The following is an 18,391-nucleotide window of genomic DNA, read 5'->3' as shown; positions in this document are numbered from 1 at the left end:
TGTATGCCATTTCATTGTGCTTTTCTTTGTGGGAAGGTTTTCAGAGCAGAAAAACAATCCTTAACTCACTAGGGAGATAGTTGCAATCCCATAGGCGGACGAACAATGCCGAGGTACCATTCTTCTGGTGCATGGGGTGGAGGTTCTCCCAAGGCCAAGTGATTTGGGCGATTCTCACAGGTCCAAGTGATTCTGGAAAAGGATTGGAAAGCCAGCCAATCAGAGATCTGGTTGGCTGAAGGGCCCTGGACTGGTCAGCCTTGGCACGTAAAAAGAGGATGTGCAGCAGATAGTCGAGTTCTAGCTACACATTATCTAGAGAATTTCTTGTTCGTAGGGCCAATTGGAAGACCTGCTCCATACTTTTAATCACATGGCTAGGAAGCTTAGGGTTCTTTTAGTTCATGATAAGATTGAGGGGCCCAGTAGTCAGTTGATTTCCATGTGCATATTTATAGACCGTCAAAAGCTCCATGTTTCTTTGGGATTGATGGGACAGACTGCCTTATTCCCAGTAAGCCAGTATTCTTTTTTTAAAAAAAAACCAAATCCTTGTTTGTTGTTGCATCCAAATGCTCCCAGAGATCCAAAACACAGTGCAGAAATAATCCAGTTTGAGACTGCTTTATCTGCCCTGGCTCACTGCTAGGGAATCCTGGAAATTGTAGGCATCAGAGCTCTGACAGAGAAGGCTAAATATGATAGCTCTGTTTAGGTGTTTGAAGGGGTGTCATATTGAGGATAGAGTAAGCTTGTTTTCTGCTGCTCCAGAGAATAGGACTGGGAACAATGGATTGAAACTACAGAAAAAGAGATTCCACCTAAACATTAGGAGGAACTTCGTGACACTAAAAGCCATTTGACAGTGGAAGACACTCCCTCAGAGAGTGGTGGAGTCTCCTTCTTTAGAGATCTTTAAACAGACGCTGGATGGCCATCTGTCTGGGGTGCTTTGATTGTGTGTTCCTGCATGGCAGGGGGTTGGACTGGATGGCCCTTGCGTTCTCTTCCAACTCTGTGATTCCATGTCTCGCAAAACTACAATTTCCAGAATTCCTAGCATTGAGTCAGGGCAGTTAAAGTCATCTCAAACTGGATTATTTCTGCACGGTGTTTTGGACCAGAGTTTCAACTCTAAACTGCTTACTTTCACAAACATTTACAACAATTATTTCTTTTCTGATTTTGAATGCTTAATAAAGCTCTGTGTTTATCTACTAACCATACCTGCCACAATGAAACCTTGTAATCTGTTTCTTGGCCATTATAATTTACATAGAACTATTTTCCTTTTTTTACTTGACATTCCCACTGCATCTGTCTTCTTACTACAGATCTAGGAACAGAGGTCCTCAGATTTTAATCTACATAAAGTAATACACCAGTGACATAGTACTTGGTAGAAACTCCTTAAATGAAGGAAATGAATATATTTATGACTGCATATCTTTTGCTTCTGTTTCAGGGGCCTATTGCATCAGCATCTGGGCCATCTACCCTGGCAGGCAACCAGGGCTCTCCTCCGCCACCCCCGCCCCCTCCGCCACCGCCAGGACCTCCTCCTGTCTTTGACACAGAAAATGCAAAAGATGATGCAACTGCAACTCGCTCAGCCTTATTTGCCCAGCTGAACCAGGGAGAAAAAATTACCAAAGGTATAAAGAAAACAACACATTTAATGGTCTTCTGAAAAATCCTTTTCAACAAGTCTCCTCTGCAAAGTACCTGTTGTATATACTCGACTATAAGTTGACCTCATGTATAAGTTGAGGGCAGGTTTGGGGGCCAAAATAATGGATTTTGATTTGACCCATGGATAAGTTGAGGGTAACATTTAGGAGCATGTAACAAAGGATCTAAAGCAAAGGAAAACAATGCCAAAGAACTTATAAAATTCCAGCAGACATAACTGTTTGTGTTCACACTAAAGGCTGGATGGATGAAAGAGTAGATGGGGAATCAGTGCTTCCAGGACAGATTATACTCTTGCATTTCTCCATAGGATGGTTCTTTTTTATATAATAATTAAATTGCAGTACTAATACTAACCCGTAGATAAGTCGACTCAGGTTTTTTTTGGATCAATTTTTTGACAAAAATTTCTAGACATATACATGAGTATATACAGTACTTTTATTAACCCCTATAAGCCAATGTGTTTAATGTGGAAGCCACACAGTGAAAGCATACACGTCTGTTCAGATATAAGTCCCACTGAGTTTGATAGGACTTACTCCTAATTAGGTGTGGATAGAACTGCAGGCTGAGACGGTAATTTGAGAAGTATTAACAGCCCGATGTGAGATACACTACAATGCAATTACCAAGGTATATGAATACTTCTGGACATCTGTGAATAATATTTTATTTGGGCAGGGGATGCTTTCTATTGTTGGCCTCATCTTTTTCTTAATTTAGTATTCTGACTCCCCTGTCATTGTGTGTCTAAGAATAAAAAGGAGGAAAACTTAGGTAACTTGATATACTCAGTTAAGTACACTGATTATAACTGTGTGTGTATGTGTATTCAGGTTGTCTGTCTAGTTGCAGCAACCCCATAGGGTTTTCTCAGGCAAAGAATTACTCAGGGTGGTTTTGCCAGTTACTTCCCCTGAAATTTAGCCTTCAGTACCTAGTATTCATTGTTGGTCTCATCCTATCCTAGTATGTACCAGGGCTGACCTGCTTAGCTTCCAGGATCAGACAGGATCTGGTCTGTTAGGGTATTCAGGTCTCTGAATAGAACTACACCCCTAATTTACTAATTTGATGCTTCTGCCAACCCCTATCCCCCCACCTCTGTGGACAATCACACCTCAACACATCAAAGCACAGCTGAGAAGAGGAATACCATACTGCCCCATAAGTGTGCCACAACCATTTATGCAGAAGATCAGTCACAGCCATCTCTGCCAGGATCTGCAATGCCAGTGTCTTGTTTCTCTGACAGCCACAGCTTTGAAATAATTTGTTTAAATTTATTCATTTACTTTTTGTTCATTAACTTCTTCAATGACATTAAAATCTGTTATTTTAATCATTAAACGCCAAGCATATTATTTTTGAGTAACAATATTTCATGTTACTTCAATACTGGACATTTTTATTTTATTTTTTTACCTAGACAGTAAGGAGAATCAATAATAATACAACTGGAAACAATGAACAGCTATAAATTATAAAGCAAATAAAACTTTAAGGAAGCTAATACAAATCTTATTAATACCTTTCCTTATGAATAAATGTACTTATTATAGCAATAGCTAGTTGGATAATGGAGATAATTGCTGGCTATTTTAGTAATTTTAATAAATTTTAAATTAGCAATTTGACCAGTCGGTTATGAATTAATTTACAAAATTTTATAAAATACTTGTAACAATTTATGAATAATTAATTGTTTGTTTAGCAATTTAACATTAATGCTAAGGTGTTCTTTTGCATTATGAACATTAACTGTATTTCAGTGTTAAGTCCCCACTCTTATATTACCTCTGCAAATTCCTTGCTAATTCTGCCATCTTTTCTCTGCTGTAGTATTTGTACACTTATTTATCTGAAGTGTGATGCATACATATACTTCTTGTGCATCAAGCATTTTGTGGAAAGGAATATATATGTAAATAAAAAGGGTTAGCTTTCAAGTTAAAAATCCAGGCAACATCATATGTAAAAGAAGAAGTTGCCAAAGAGACTGAGGACTTCATACAGAGTATAATATGACACACACACACACACACACACACATATATATATATATATATATATATATATATATATATATATCAAAGGGTGCCTAGAAAAAAGGAAGCATACAGTTAGGAAAAAGCAAGACTTTTTTGGTTGAGGAGTACAATCCTTGCAACCTGCATTGCCAGTCAGCTGATTTGGGAATCTCATTTAGGGCTGCTCCTTACATTTTCATGAAAGGTACAACTCATAAGAGCCAGTGTGATGTAGTGTTTTGAGCATAGGACTCCAGGAGCCCAGTATTCAAATCCCTGCTCAGCCATGGAAACCCACTGGGTGACCTTAGGCAATTCACTTGCTTTGAGCCTCAGAGGAGGGCAGTGACAAACCTCCTCTGAACAAAACCTGCCAAGAAAACCCCATAATAGAGTGTCCATGTCAGAAATTACTTGAAGGCACACAACAACAACAACGACAAAGAACTCTACAGTTTTAATCAAGCTTTAAAACATTGAAATAAACGAAACAAAGCTTTTCTATAGAGGGTAGAATCCAGTATTGTGCCTTTTACTGGCATAACCAGTGTTATGCCAATGTAAATTCTTTAAGGGTGTTATGTAAGGAGAAATCTAGTACTCCATTGTGCAGTCTAATGAGATTGTGACATGCCAGGCAGTGGCTGGGGGTGGGACCAGGGCACTATCTAGCTATAGGTGTGCAACCAGGAAAGCAGAGCAACTTTTGCCCTCCTGGATGTCCAGTAAATACACTTGCTTTTTTCCAGTTGTGCAACTGGGTGTCCACCTGTCTCTTCCCAGTCATTAACTGATGGTTATGCAGCCAAGGAAAGGAGAAGCCTAGAGAGCTTTACATTCCACCAGAGCAGCTATAAAATCTTGGCCATAATGTTGTAATGCATAAGAACTTCTACTGACTCGACACACTATAGCAGGAATTCAGGCATTGTACCAAACAGTTTGGTCATGCTAATGTGTGTAAGTGCAGAAAGCTGATTTTTTTAAAAAATGCTTTTGGTTTTTCTAGGGCTTCGCCATGTCTCTGATGACCAGAAGACCCATAAAAATCCTAGTCTACGTGCTCAAGGACCCCCAGTTCGATCTCCTACAAAAAACCATTTTTCAGGTCCAGCAACTTCCAAGCCACCTCCTCAGCAGACCCACTGTCCTGTGTTAGAACTTGAAGGAAAGAAGTGGAGAGTGGTAAGTTTTGCTCACCTGTAAGTAAGCTGGAAAATAGCACATTGGTGACACTTCACTGGAAAAAATAGATTCTACAGTAGGTGTGGTTATATGCTTTATGAAGCAGCACATTGATATGTTTCAGCATAAGGACAAAAACAGTCCTTAAATTCTTAGTAGTGTAATACTTTTCCACCCTTGGGTAAATGCCATTAGAGGGTAATGTAACTATGTTACCGCACTTGTTCAGGACACATATCTCTAAACATGTTGGCAAAGTGCATCAGGAAATACAGTTTGCTGTTTGTTTTGTGCCTTCAGGTTACCTCTGACTTATGGTGACCCTTTTGTGGCAAGATTTATTCAGAGAAAAATTGCCTTTCACCTAGGCCAAAGTCATCCAGTGGGTTCTGTGGCTGAGCAGGGATTCACAAACTCTTGTCTCCCAAAGTCCTAGTCCAACACTCACACCACTACATCATCATGGTCCTCAGGAAGTGTACTTTTCTGAAATGCTTGGAGGATTTTAGCTCAGATTGTGGAATTTTCCGTTAAATTCTTCCCACTGTGACTTTGGGCCTCTTCTTCCAAAGATCACTCTGATGTCAGTCAGTGGGAGCCTGGTCCTGTTTGCACATTTACTAAAATACAAAAAGCCTACATAGAGTAATTACTTCTAGGTAAAGGAGTATGTAGATCAGAGCTTTCCTAGAAAATAAGGTGTATTTTTAATGAAATAGTATAACAAACAGCAATAAAGTGGTTAACCATGTGGATTTTCAAAGAAAGCATGGAAGGCAATTGTAGGAGTGATTTGGTTCCACTGCTGCATAGTGTAGTTTTGGCTTCTTATATGAATAGAGATTAGGGATAGTTGCAGGTGGACCAAAAATGCAGGTGGTAGGAGAATAGAATAGAGAAGAGAGGTTATTACCTGTTCATCTGTAGGTTCTGAATGGCTGTGTCTGAATCCAAGAATGGCTGTGTCTGAATGATGAACCCAGGATGCCAGACATGCGAGCTTCCAAGACTGAGAAACACTAATCAGGGGAAGAAAGTTCTGGAAGGGAAAAAGCACAGGTCAGAAAGGCTGAAGGATCAAGAGAAATAACAGATGGAGTGCCTAGGGAATTATAGACCTAAGTGTTCCCAGTTATAGCAAAAGAGAGACCTTTCCCATAGGATTGATTGGCCAGAATGTATAGTGGTTTTTTGTTTTTGTTTTTGTTTTGTGTGTGTGTTTGCGTGGAATTTTTAGAGTAGAATAATTATCCCATAGGAGGATAAGTATTTCTTGTATAGAACCATTTATTTCCATGTTGGCTGGGCTTCTGGGACTTGTCCAGATAATAACTTTTCAGGTAATAACTTGAACTACTAATTTTGTTTATGGTTAGGGAGAAAAATCAGTATACAGTTGTCACCCACTCTGATCTTCAAGATCAAGCCTATAATAGATCATTTATCCAGGCAAAATGGAGACTTTGTAATAATATACTGAAGTTCACATGGTGTTCTGAAAAAGCAATAAATAATTAATTGTGAAGTCGAAGGCTTTCATGGCCGGCATCCATGGTTTTTTGTGGGTTTTTCAGGCTATGTGGCCATGTTCTAGAAAATTTTCTTCCTGATGTTTCGCCAGTGTCTGTGGCTGGCATCTTCATCACAGATGCTGGCAAAACGTCAGGAAGAAAATTTTCTAGAACATGGCCACATAGCCTGAAAACACCACAAAAAACAAATAATTAATTACTTTATTATGATTGTTTTTCCATTGGTGGAAGCCTAAATACCATAAAGGAACCAGATTCTGTCTGATCTTGAGTTAAGCAGGATCAGACCTGGTTAGTACTAGGATGGAAGACCATCAAAAAATACCATGTGCTGTAGGCTATATATTTCAGAGAATGAAACTGGAAAAACCACCTCTGAATATTTCTTGCCTAAGAAAATGCTATGAATTGAATATGGTTGCCATAAGCTGACAGGCAATGTGAAGGAGCACACACATATATATTTTCACTGGTAGGGAAGAGAAAACGTGTTCATGAGATTTTCCAAAAGAAACTGAAGGACAAATAATGTGGTTGGCTTTGGATATTATACAGCTTGATGGGTAGAGGAGGCATCAGTGGCTGTTGTAAAAAAGCCTTGGGCCAGTCTGAATTCTCAAACACTCTGATGGAACTTAGTATGAAAAAGAAAGAAAAGAAATAAGAAAATAATTTGGAGTCTGTAACTGTAAGTTAGATTACTGTTAGATTTTTTAATTGTTTTTTGTGCAACCTTCTTCCCTCCCCTGCAGCAGATAGTGACTAACAGTGCAAATGCTGAAAACCAATATATGGTGTGTTCTCTCTAAATATAGGAATACCAGGAAGACAAGAATGACCTTTTAATTGCTGACACTGAACTCAAGCAAGTAGCTTATATTTTCAAATGCAACAAATCTACATTGCAGATGAAAGGAAAAATTAATTCCATTACAGTTGGTAAGTGTACTTCTTGCTAGGATGAAAATAAAAGATTGCAGTCCTATGCACACTTACCTAGAATAGGCCTGTTGATCACTGTCAGATTTACTTCCAAGTTAATGTGAATTTGACTGCAACTGGGCAGTGTCATTCCATGGACTGTTTCCAGGGAGTAGATGTCATGGTGCTGTGCTGCCTGATGCGGCAACCACAGCAGCGAGGTACTCACCCTGAGGTCAGAAGAAGGCACCCAGCATCAATCACATGTCTAGGTGCCTCATTCTCACCTCAGAGCAAGTGATTTACTGCAGCAATGGCTGTGCCAGGCAGTATAGTCAGCCCTTGTCTCCATGAGGGATCTGTTCTGGACCGCCCGCCCCCCCGATACCAAAATCCACAGATGCTTGAGTCCGCATTGTCCCCAACAGCAGGATGGCCATGCAGCTGTGCCGCCATTAGGAACTTAAGTGGTGGCATATGCACGTGGCCATGCTGCCATTAGGGAGAGCCCCTCTTTTTTTCCAGTAGCAGCATGTGCACACAGCTGTGCCACCATTAGGGACAATGGGACTTGTCTCTAATGGCAGTATGACTGTGTGCATGCGCCACCACTGGGAACGAGGGCTGTCTAATGATGGCACGGCCATGTGCACACACCGCCACTGGGGACAGTGTGGGCTTGCCATCTGTGGATACGGAAGGCGGATTGTACAGTCACCCAGCATCAAAAGGCAGGACTACAGATCTTCTGGGAAGATCTAGAGTAAAAAGTAATTTATTTTAATCTATTACAAGGGTGTTGCACCCTGGGTTCAGTAATGAACTGCCCAGATGTCATCTGGACTGTTTGCACCAGAACTGTGGTTTCAGCCATGTGTCATTCAGACTGCCTACCGAGAGCATGGGAGAGGACATTTTATTTGACTCACACTTAGCAAAGTGTGCCCCACTACAACAGGCAAGGTAAACAGCAACTGCCTCTAGAGTCCGTTCTGAGTATGCATGAGCAGCAAAACAGAGAGAAAGAGCAGATAATCCTTCCTCACTGCATGTTTTAAAAGCATAGTTTGGCCACAAATGAAAATAATTTTAAAAAATGGAGGCTGGTAAAAGAAAAAAGTCAGCTCAGGATGCATTTTGGAAGAAGCTTTCAAGTGATCTCTACAACATTAAGCATGTATGCAGAGCTTAAAAAACACTGATACATATTGAATTGCTCTTCTTTTTTGCAGTGGTGGAACCTCCCCCTGTTCTTTCCATATTATTTTGGCCTCTGGTGCCAAATTAAAGTAATGCCTAGGAATACTTCCACTTTGTTAACTGATGTATAGCTGTAACATATACAGGTATAAGTGAAAATACAGCCATTTGCATTTGTAGTAGTATGTATCTTTTCCTGGCTCTGAGGAACTAACAAAAAGCAAGAAACAGTTTCCCCCAAAAAACCCAAAACAAAATAACTAAGCTAAGTTGAGTAAGGAACCAACTAGGAAATGTCAAATTTCTTGGCTGTCATTTAAGTAATGACTTAACTAATAATTTAATTCTGGAATTAAGTCAATGTTGCAGTTCTAATTTAAGTCAAACAGTTAAGTTAAACAATTCATTAAGCTGCCATTTTGTTTTAAAAAATTACAATTGATTTTAATTAGTTAGTTTCTATTTTTGGGCCTTCTTCTGACTAAACATGGATGAAGTAACACTGAATGTCTCTACAAATATTTTACAGATGATGTACTTTACAATACAGCTATTACCTCTATGAGAAAAGCACATCCGTACTTTTTATATAGACAAGAATATTTTCTTGTTTTGGCAATGCAGCGCTTTCATATATGGCAAATAGTTCTACAAATTGTATAATAGTTTTATTTGTTGTCTTTTCCCCCAGATAACTGCAAAAAGTTTGGCCTTGTGTTTGACAATGTTGTGGGTATTGTTGAAGTGATAAACTCCAATGATATTCAGATACAGGTAAACACACTTTCATTATACAGGGAAGGGGTGTTTAAATTGGGGAAACTGTGAAAATGAACTGGAGGCTTCTCTGCTCCATAGGGACTTTTTAAGTGTTAAAATTATTTGTAATTATTTAAAATTATTTTAAAATTCCCCATATTATGGAATGTTCTCAGTATTAGGGCCCACTTTCTTTCTTCCTTCTGAAGATTGGCTCAGATAATCATGTAGAGAGAAGTCTCTGAAATAATTCTGTTGTTTTAGGTATTAGGAAAAGTGCCAACCATTTCAATTAACAAGACTGAAGGCTGCCATATATACCTCAGCGAAGAATCATTAGACTGTGAGATTGTGAGTGCTAAGTCATCTGAAATGAACATCCTTATCCCGCAGGATGGTGATTACGTAAGTGAGGCATTTTAAAGTTGTTTGGTACAAATTGCTGAAATATACACTAAATAATGTCACTAATGAAATAATAGATCTCCAAAGGAATTGAACCTTCAGTCATTCTCATTAAAGTATATTCAGGTTATTAATTTATTTACTTAAAGAATGTATTAAGTTCATCATCTGACTCTACCATAGCAGTATGGAATAACATGAAAACACAACAGTAAAACACAACACATTAAATTGAAGAGAATCAAAGGTTTAATACTGAGTTGTGTGTGTGTATATAAATAATCTCAAATGGCTGAAAAAATGTCATTGTAAAGAAAGAGATCATCATATGACATCTACTTACATCTCTCCTTACAATCTAAATCAAAGAAGACATTTGGTCACTGGCTGTAAATGTTTTTTGTTAGTGAAGGAAGCAAAATGAAGATTAATCTAGACATCACAGTTACCTTGCTCAATCAAAACACAAATCAAGGAATAGGCATTAATTTCAGTGGTGGCCATACCATAGGTGCAACGGGTACAATATACCAAGGCTCACCAACTCATAAGTACCCATGGATCCTTGGCAGGCAGCACTACTTCTCTCACCGCCCACTCACTCAAAAGGCTTTTCTTCTGCTGCTCTGCCCAGGCAAGCATTTTTTTCCTTCCAATGCCCAATGAGGCACATGGGGTTGAAATAGTCAATAGGAGCATTGGGGTCAAACAGTTAATAGGAAGCAAGCCTGGGGTCGGGGAGGAGATGCCTGCACTGCAGGTTCAGCAGCACCTAATCCTTTCCCTCAAGTGGTTTCTAGTTTCTTTTCTAGCTTATCTAACTTTATTTATTCTGCTGTACTGTACTGTGAAATCAGGTAGGGATAGATTTCTCAGAAGAGAAAGGGCAAGGAAAGGTGAGAAGAAATAATTAAAGAGTTGGTGTGGAGACGGAACTTGCTTGCACTAGCATCATATGACAAGCACTAATTTTTGTAACATTGATGTTACAAAATGTTTTGATGTTTTGTAACATTGCCAGGGACATTGTGGGAATGGCTGTCAATGTTGTGACATTATTTTGTTTGGACGGCTATAGTTTTATTTTCTTATGGCTTTTGGCAGTGTGCATTTCTTACTTCCACAAGTCTAGAAGAGGAGCTGATAGACAGCATGAAATATAATTGGCTTTTCACTAGGTTTTGTTGTTTTTTGTTAAGTAAATATAACCTGAAGCTATCATCTCTAATTTAAAGCATCTATCTGTCTGTTATGCTTTAAAAAGCCACAGTTGATCCACAGAGTCAACAGATGATGTATTATCTAATAGGAGGAACAAAGCAAAGACAGTGGTAAGATATGGACAGGGCCTAAATACTTTGAAGGCTTCAGATCCCATCTGAACTTGGAAGCTAAGCAGGGTCAGACATGATATCTATACCTGGCACTCTTGTAGCAAGCCCCAGACCAATCACCAAACTTCAGTCTTTATTGGAATTTGATGAGTTTGACCCATTTTACATGGTACTTCTTATGAAACAAATTTCAGTCAAATCCCAAGTGAAATCATCATCAACCTGGTAAATTTCCTTGTTCTAATATCTTATCCATATGCATGTTAACTCACCCATTTTTCCTTAAAATGTACTCTTTAAGAAATTGGAAATTTCATAAGGAACTATCTTACAACAGAGTGACTATCTGTTCAAGTACTGGAAGGAAGGTGCAGATCAAAAAAAATGCAAAGAACAACTATAATGAAAGATGTATTTTTATAAGTAATGATAAAAAAGTAGTGGTAAGGGAGAAAAGAAATATCATTGAGCGTTTCCTTGAAAATCATGGCGGGATACAAACCGCCGCTTTGCGGCGCTTCCCCGCCGGCGCCATTTGCTCCGTGCGGGAGCCGCAGTAGCCAAACCGCGCGGCTCCCGCGTGGAGCAAAAAAGAAGCTCCATTTCGGAGCTTCTTTTTGCGGTGCCTCTATGATGTCGCGAGGCGCCTGGCGCGGACTCGTGACTTCATAGGCGCCGCGACACGTCTGGACGCTATGCGTCCAGTACGTAAAGATGGTGGCGCCCATGTAGAAGGGGCGCCGCCATCTTGTACGTATAGGATACGTACTAGGGTTAGGGGGGTGCGGAAGCACCGCCCCTTCCTAACCCTAGTACGTATCCTATAGGTACTATATGGCGGTTTGTATCCCGCCCATGTCTCAGCAGACAGTACACCATAATAGTCATATAGCAACCCTATATGCATATTATTTAAAAGCAGGTCCCACAAAGTTCAGTGAACCTTATTTCCAGACGTAGGCATGCATAGTATTGCAGCTTTAAATAAATACTCATCTAGGAGTAAGCATCATCAAACTCAGTGTTACTTAGATCTGAGCACAGGTGCACAAGATTGCGCTAGCAGTTCAGTAACATTTACTTCTAAATGACACACAAGAAGCACAAATTTAGATTTCATGCTTTATAAATTCATAAAAGTTCCATGGTGTCACTCTTCTGAGCAGGGTTATTTATGATGTTATATAATTTAGATGCCAAAAATAAAAGCTAAATTGAGCAATTCTTGCCTACTGTGCCTTTATCACTGAGAGAGAGAATAAGCAACTGGAGCATCTACAAAAAGGAGAGAAAATGTTTCCAATAAACAAAAAGATGAAAAGTGAAAATAAGTTGTATGTATTGACTTTGGCCAGGTCATACTCTCTCAGCCTCAGAGGATGGTAATGGCAAATCCCCTCTGAAGAAACTTGCCAAGAAAACGTCATGATAAGTTTGGCTTAGAGTTGTCTAAATTAGAAACAACTTGAAGATGCACAATAACATTTTAAAAATTAGTATCTCTGCAATTAATATTTTATTATAATATACAAAATCTTATTGGTAGTATCCAGGTAATACACTGTTTACATATTTGACATTTAGAGGCCACTGATAGTTTCATGTTGTAGCACCAATTGTTGGCTGCCCTAAAGGACATGGAAAAAAGGAATTACTCTGTGTGGCAATTTCTTATTTTCTGGCATTTGAACTACTTAACTTTATGTTTCAGTTCTATATTTTAAAAGATAGGAGAGTTGCCAATAGAGCACACCAAGACAAGAAATCAGAAATTTTTAGAAATCCCAGTCATTCTCTGGGTGTACTGAAGTGTCTTGAAGTCTGTAAGGAATATCCTTTATAATCCAGTTATGGCTCAACCTCCTCACTCATCTCACTGTTGATATTACATCAGTTTGTCTAATATTCAGTTGTTTAGCTGATATTATCAATCTTACCTTTGTACAGAAAGAATTCCCTGTTCCTGAACAGTTCAAGACATCATGGGATGGATCCAAGTTGGTCACTGACCCTACAGAGATTGTTGCTTAACTTTATAGGGCTATATGGAAACCATAGTCTACAATCTCCAAAGATATTGAGCCTAAAGAAAACAGCAGCATGAAGACCTATATGTAGCACTAGTTTGTACTGCAGTGAATAAGCCTTCAAGCAGATACTCTGTGCCCTAGAAACTGTAGGCTCTACTACATGTGGTATTTTTCCTCCATTGAGATCATCTTTATGTAGGAGGGGAAAATATACTGATGTACACTGTTTTGTTTGGGAAAGGCATGAATGTTTATTTTGCCATGGCTACATGAGCTTGGAATCCACTCTGCACAGTCCTGGTACACATTTTTAATGCATCCTGATATTCTTAAAATGTCCACAATTTGCCTTTGTGTGCAAATAGATTATATGTAATATGTGAATGTACAAAGATTTTAAAAATTAACCATTCAGGTTATTGGCAATTTCACTGAATACAATAAGCCAAATGTCTGCATGATACACTTTGTAATGTTTCAATGCATTCCTTTTCTATGTTTTGGCTGGTAATAAATTAAATAATATGAATATGGTAAAATGTTCAGTTTAGATTTGAGATCCTTTGTACATCGTATTGTGATGCTGGACCCTAGAAAGTCTGTAGTTCTAAAAGGTCTTTGTGCTTTTAAAAGTAAAAATGTACAACTCTTAGCTACATTTGCTAATGGAAAAGAGGGGCTAGATATTTCAGTTACTTAATTCAATAATGTGAGTATCTTGAGTTTTTTGGTTCAATTTCGAGCTAATTTGTTTGTTTCAGATTAGTTCAGAATCATTCTAGAAAATATTAGCTTAAAGGTTATCTTTCTGTATTCAACTAGGTTTTTACTTCTCATCTGGGTATGTCCTTGACTTGAGCAATTTTTTTTCTTTACATAGTTACTAATGTTAATTTAACTATCTAACCTGAACTGAGTAATGTGGGGGCATTATTTCTCTTTGATCTATCAAATACAGTACTATATATTTTCATGAACCTGCCAGTCCAAAAGATCATCAAATGCAACCTTGTTTAGGGATAGGGATCTGCTGGCCCATAGAGTAAATCTGGTTACTTGAAACTATATTAAATCTTAATGAAGATATAATTTGAATTAGAACAATTCTACATTTTAAAAAGAGGTGCTACATTCTTTAATGTTGTTATTTCTCTTCATATTTTATATGTAATAGCCCCACTATGCCTGCATACATAATCTACGTAACACCAAATTGCTATTAAATGGCATCAGTTTTATTAAATGTCCTCACCATCTGTAACTGTACCAAGATTTGCAATAAAATACAGTTCAAGAATGGTGAAGATTAAAATGGCTCCTAACAATGCAGAAGTTATCATCCTAGTTATAGATATTAGTTTATGTAAAGGTGGAGGCAACTCAGCTTTTATTTCCATTTGTAAGGTATGCATGCAGATGTTTAAAAACGTACATGAAGAAAAGCCATAGATTACTACTGAATAAGTTGTGAACTCAGACTAAAGGGGTTGTATTTTTTGAAAGGGGGAATTGGTTGTATAGTCCATATTGTTCCTTTTTAACACTAATGTGAAGTGTAGTATATGTATGATCTCAGCACATAGTACCTAATTATGATACTGATTTTAATTACTTGTAATACTTTGTAACAGTGAAATAATGGTAATATGCTTGCACAGCTAGATCAGGATTTAAATTGTGCCTACTGCACCTTACAAGGTCCATAGCCCTTTTTTAATATTATATTTGATTGTAATATCTGTAGAGAATTACAACAAATAGTGCACATAATAATACAATTTTGCTATCTGATGTTTGATCTATATGTAATAATGTTGTGGCTTTAGTACATGCCATTTTTCAATAGTAAACTTATCACAAGAATAAAAATGTAACTTGTTTACATTGTTGAAGAGATTATTTATTGCATAAGCATGTATATTCTTTTTTTCATATGCAGACACATCTAGTTTTGTGAACCACACTGGAAAGTTTTCTTTAATGTTTTTATCCTAGTTGGCAGAAGTAATAAATCCGTTTTCAGACACACTGGCTGTATTCAGATGTAAATGTTTACCATCATTAAGCAGAGCTGCTCTCTCTTTCCCTGTTCCATTGATGTGACTGTGAAGAAGAGATTAAAAACGTTTGTTTTAATTTTAGATTAATCACAATTTAACATGTTATCTGAACTCTTAAAGTGTGGCCACCTATGGTTTGTTGAAAGAAAATGGCTTTATAAGCTATTATTTACAGTTGGCTTTTTCCTATAAACTATAGTTAAAATTAATCGTAATTTATGTTTCAGATGACAATTAAATGGTATTCTGTGTGTTAGGATAATGATCACATTAGAAGAGAAATACAGTGGGCCCTTGGTATCTGATGGGGTTTGGTTCCAGGACAACCCCCTGCCCCCAGATACCAAAATCCATGGATGCTCAAGTCCCATTATATACAGTGCTGTCATAAAATCAAGTCCCTTATATAAAATGGCAAGTCTGAACAAATCCACTTTGGTGACATCAAAGCTAACAGACAAATAAGTGAAACAGCCTCAACCCTTGCTAGGAATAGGATTCTCAGTTTACTACAAACACTGGGGACTGCAGTGTTGGGAACTCCAAATGTTATAGGATATTGTTCTTGTTGTGTTCCTTTAAATAGTTTCCGGTTTATGACAACCTTAAGGCAAAAAAAGAGGGGCTTTGTCTTTGCCTTCATCTGAGGCTGAGAGAATGTGACTTGCCAGAGGTCACTAGTGGGTTTCCCTGGCAGAACAGGGATTCAAACCATGCTCTCCAGAGCCCAAGTCCTAGCTCAAACCATTACACCATGCTGGTTTTCAAAATAGGATAGTGTGTAGGTGTGTGTTTGTGCCTTCAAGTTGCCTGTCAACTTATGGCAAGCCCGTGAATTTCATAGAGTTTTCTTAGGTAAGGAATATTCAGACATTGACATTAATCCTTAAAGCAGAGTGGGAATTGTATGCCCTCCAGATGTTGTTGAACTGTTATTCCTAGGAAACTTAGGTGACATAGTCAACTGTGAGAATGCTGGAAGTGCAGTTCTGGAGAGCCAAGATTCTCGCCCCTGCCTGAAAAGGAAGCTAAAAAGCAAACACATCTGACTTACTGATCAACCAGATTTGAAGTACTGATTCCATATAGCCACCAGGTGGCAGAAAGCCACCAAATTGTAAACAATTCCCAAATACAGTGGTCCCTCCACATTTGCTGGGATTAGGAGTGAAGGACAGCTGCGAATGTGGAAAAAAACACTATTCTTTTTACCTGAGAGAACACCTCTCTAGGGATCTCCAGATCCTCTATGGTCAACATCTACCAGAAGGTCATCGTAGAATCATGCTGGAGGACCTACAGATGTCTAGAGAAGTGTTTTCTCTAGGAGCTTCTAGGTTCTCCAACACAACTCTATGGTCAACTTTTTGCGCTGCAGGACCTAGAGATTCCTGGAGAGAACATATTAATCAGAACCGCAAATAATCAAATCCGCAAAAGTCAAAATCACAAATGCAGAGGGCAGACTGTACTCCTTGGAGAAGAATGAAACACAGACTGTTTGAAAAATATAGAAGACAGCTCCAATCCTGTATACATTTAGCTGGGAATAAACGCCACTGAATTCAGTGTGGCTTACTTCTGAGTAGACTTGTATAGGATTGTACTGTTGGTATGTCAGATTTAAAGATAATTCTATCTGGGAGAAAAAGACCCACCTCCAATTATGTGGTATGTACATTATTAGCACTGTACACAGAATTGCAATCAGTCAATATAGTCAGAACTAAAGCAGAAAACAGTATTTTAGAATAAATGTGACTACATATAGCTAGGTTAGCTTTAACCTAGCTATGATACACTGTATTCACATTTATTCAAATAGACTACTATTTGAGTACTGGCATAAGAGCATACATTATCAGAGAGTAGGATTGTAGTTGATAAAGCAATTGCAGACTTGACCTATGAACTGAATGCTAACCATCCTGCCTCCTGCCTTATTTACCTTCTTGCCTGATTAAGAATCTTTGAAAGCTTGCATAGCATTGTTTGGTGAGTTTTTCAAATGGCCCAATAAAGAATTTGCCTTGATATGGAGTAACCACAGGATTTCAAATGTCAACGTTCTAAAGTCTGAGTCTTATTTACCTTAAATCTTCCTTGTCTCTTAACTAAATTTATATACATGTGGGCTGCAAGATTTTCTGTTCACCTCAACGACAACTGAATCTCAATCTTAAACCTGCAACAATATTTCTTTTAAAAGGAAGGAAGTCATATCAGTTATTTAAACCCTAGGAATTGATTTTTTAAAAATATCACAGCTGCATCAGAACATTCTCTTAAATTAGCCCAAGACTATCTTTTGGTCTGTTCCGATAGACAAATGACCGGAAATATGATTTCATACAACTGAAATCATCTGAAGATATAAATGAAAGGGTGTTTGTGACCATGATCTGCACCAGTTCATCATAAGCTTTTGGGGACATCAGCCTACCACATCAAAAGCATCATCAGAAAAAGTTGCTTTGGGCCATCTAGCCCTTCTGGCCCTGCCTGGCAGCATTTTCTATAGGTTTCAAGTAGTCAGCCCTCCATATCCACGGATTCAACCATCCATGGTTTGAAAATATTGCAAAAAGATATAAATTCCAAAAAGCAAGTCTTTAATTTGCTATTTTGTATAACGGACACCATTTCACTATGCTATTGTATTTAAAGGGACTTGAGCATCCATAGATTTTGGTATCCACAAGGGTTCCTGGAACGAAACCCCAGTGGATACTAAGGGCCCACTGCAGCTGGAACTCAAAAAAGAACCCTGACGTGTAAAAATATATCACTGAACACTAAAGTTAGGATGGTCCATGCCATCGTATTTCCAATGTCTATGTATGGCTGTGAAAGCTGGACTGTGAAGAAAGCTGATAGGAAGAAAATCAACTCATTTGAGAGGTGGTGCTGGAGAAGAGTGCGGAGCAATGGCATCACCAGCGGGAAGCGGGCCACACCAGGTGGCACCTTTAGGGGGTGACACCACTTCTCCTCAAACACCTGCCTTTTGGCAGAAACAGGCTGTGGCATTCATCTGATTCCCTTTAAAATGTTTTATGAGATGCTGGGAGTGGGGCCAAGCTCAGTGGGAAGAGAAATGAGAGGCCCCAGAATTTTTTAAAATTAAAATTTCAAATTTCAATTTTTTCAAAACATTTTCCTTTTAATATTTTCTTTAAAAACATCACATTTTAACCAAATCTTCACCATCTATATGTAAATACATTTAGGCTGTGTGTA

General features: G+C 38.4%; 1 protein-coding gene across 1 annotated transcript in view; it reads left to right on the top strand.

Moving 5' to 3' along the window:
• CAP2 (cyclase associated actin cytoskeleton regulatory protein 2) overlaps nucleotides 1-15,105 on the top strand; it is a 61,614-nt gene extending 46,509 nt beyond the window's left edge. Inside the window, exons 8-13 of the mRNA XM_089516773.1 lie at nucleotides 1,466-1,655; nucleotides 4,735-4,910; nucleotides 7,258-7,381; nucleotides 9,255-9,337; nucleotides 9,587-9,727; nucleotides 13,009-15,105. Of these exons, the coding sequence (XP_089372899.1) occupies nucleotides 1,466-1,655; nucleotides 4,735-4,910; nucleotides 7,258-7,381; nucleotides 9,255-9,337; nucleotides 9,587-9,727; nucleotides 13,009-13,092 (798 nt within the window). The 3' untranslated portion in view covers nucleotides 13,093-15,105. The remainder of the gene's footprint in view (nucleotides 1-1,465; nucleotides 1,656-4,734; nucleotides 4,911-7,257; nucleotides 7,382-9,254; nucleotides 9,338-9,586; nucleotides 9,728-13,008) is intronic.
• The last annotated feature ends 3,286 nt before the right edge of the window (nucleotides 15,106-18,391 follow it).

This window comes from Sceloporus occidentalis, unplaced genomic scaffold (assembly GCF_023333645.1).
Source record: "Sceloporus occidentalis isolate IW3139 unplaced genomic scaffold, rSceOcc1.0.p SCAF_3, whole genome shotgun sequence".
In the NCBI taxonomy this organism is placed as follows: Eukaryota; Metazoa; Chordata; class Lepidosauria; order Squamata; family Phrynosomatidae; genus Sceloporus; species Sceloporus occidentalis.
This window is presented reverse-complemented; position numbering and strand designations above follow the sequence as displayed.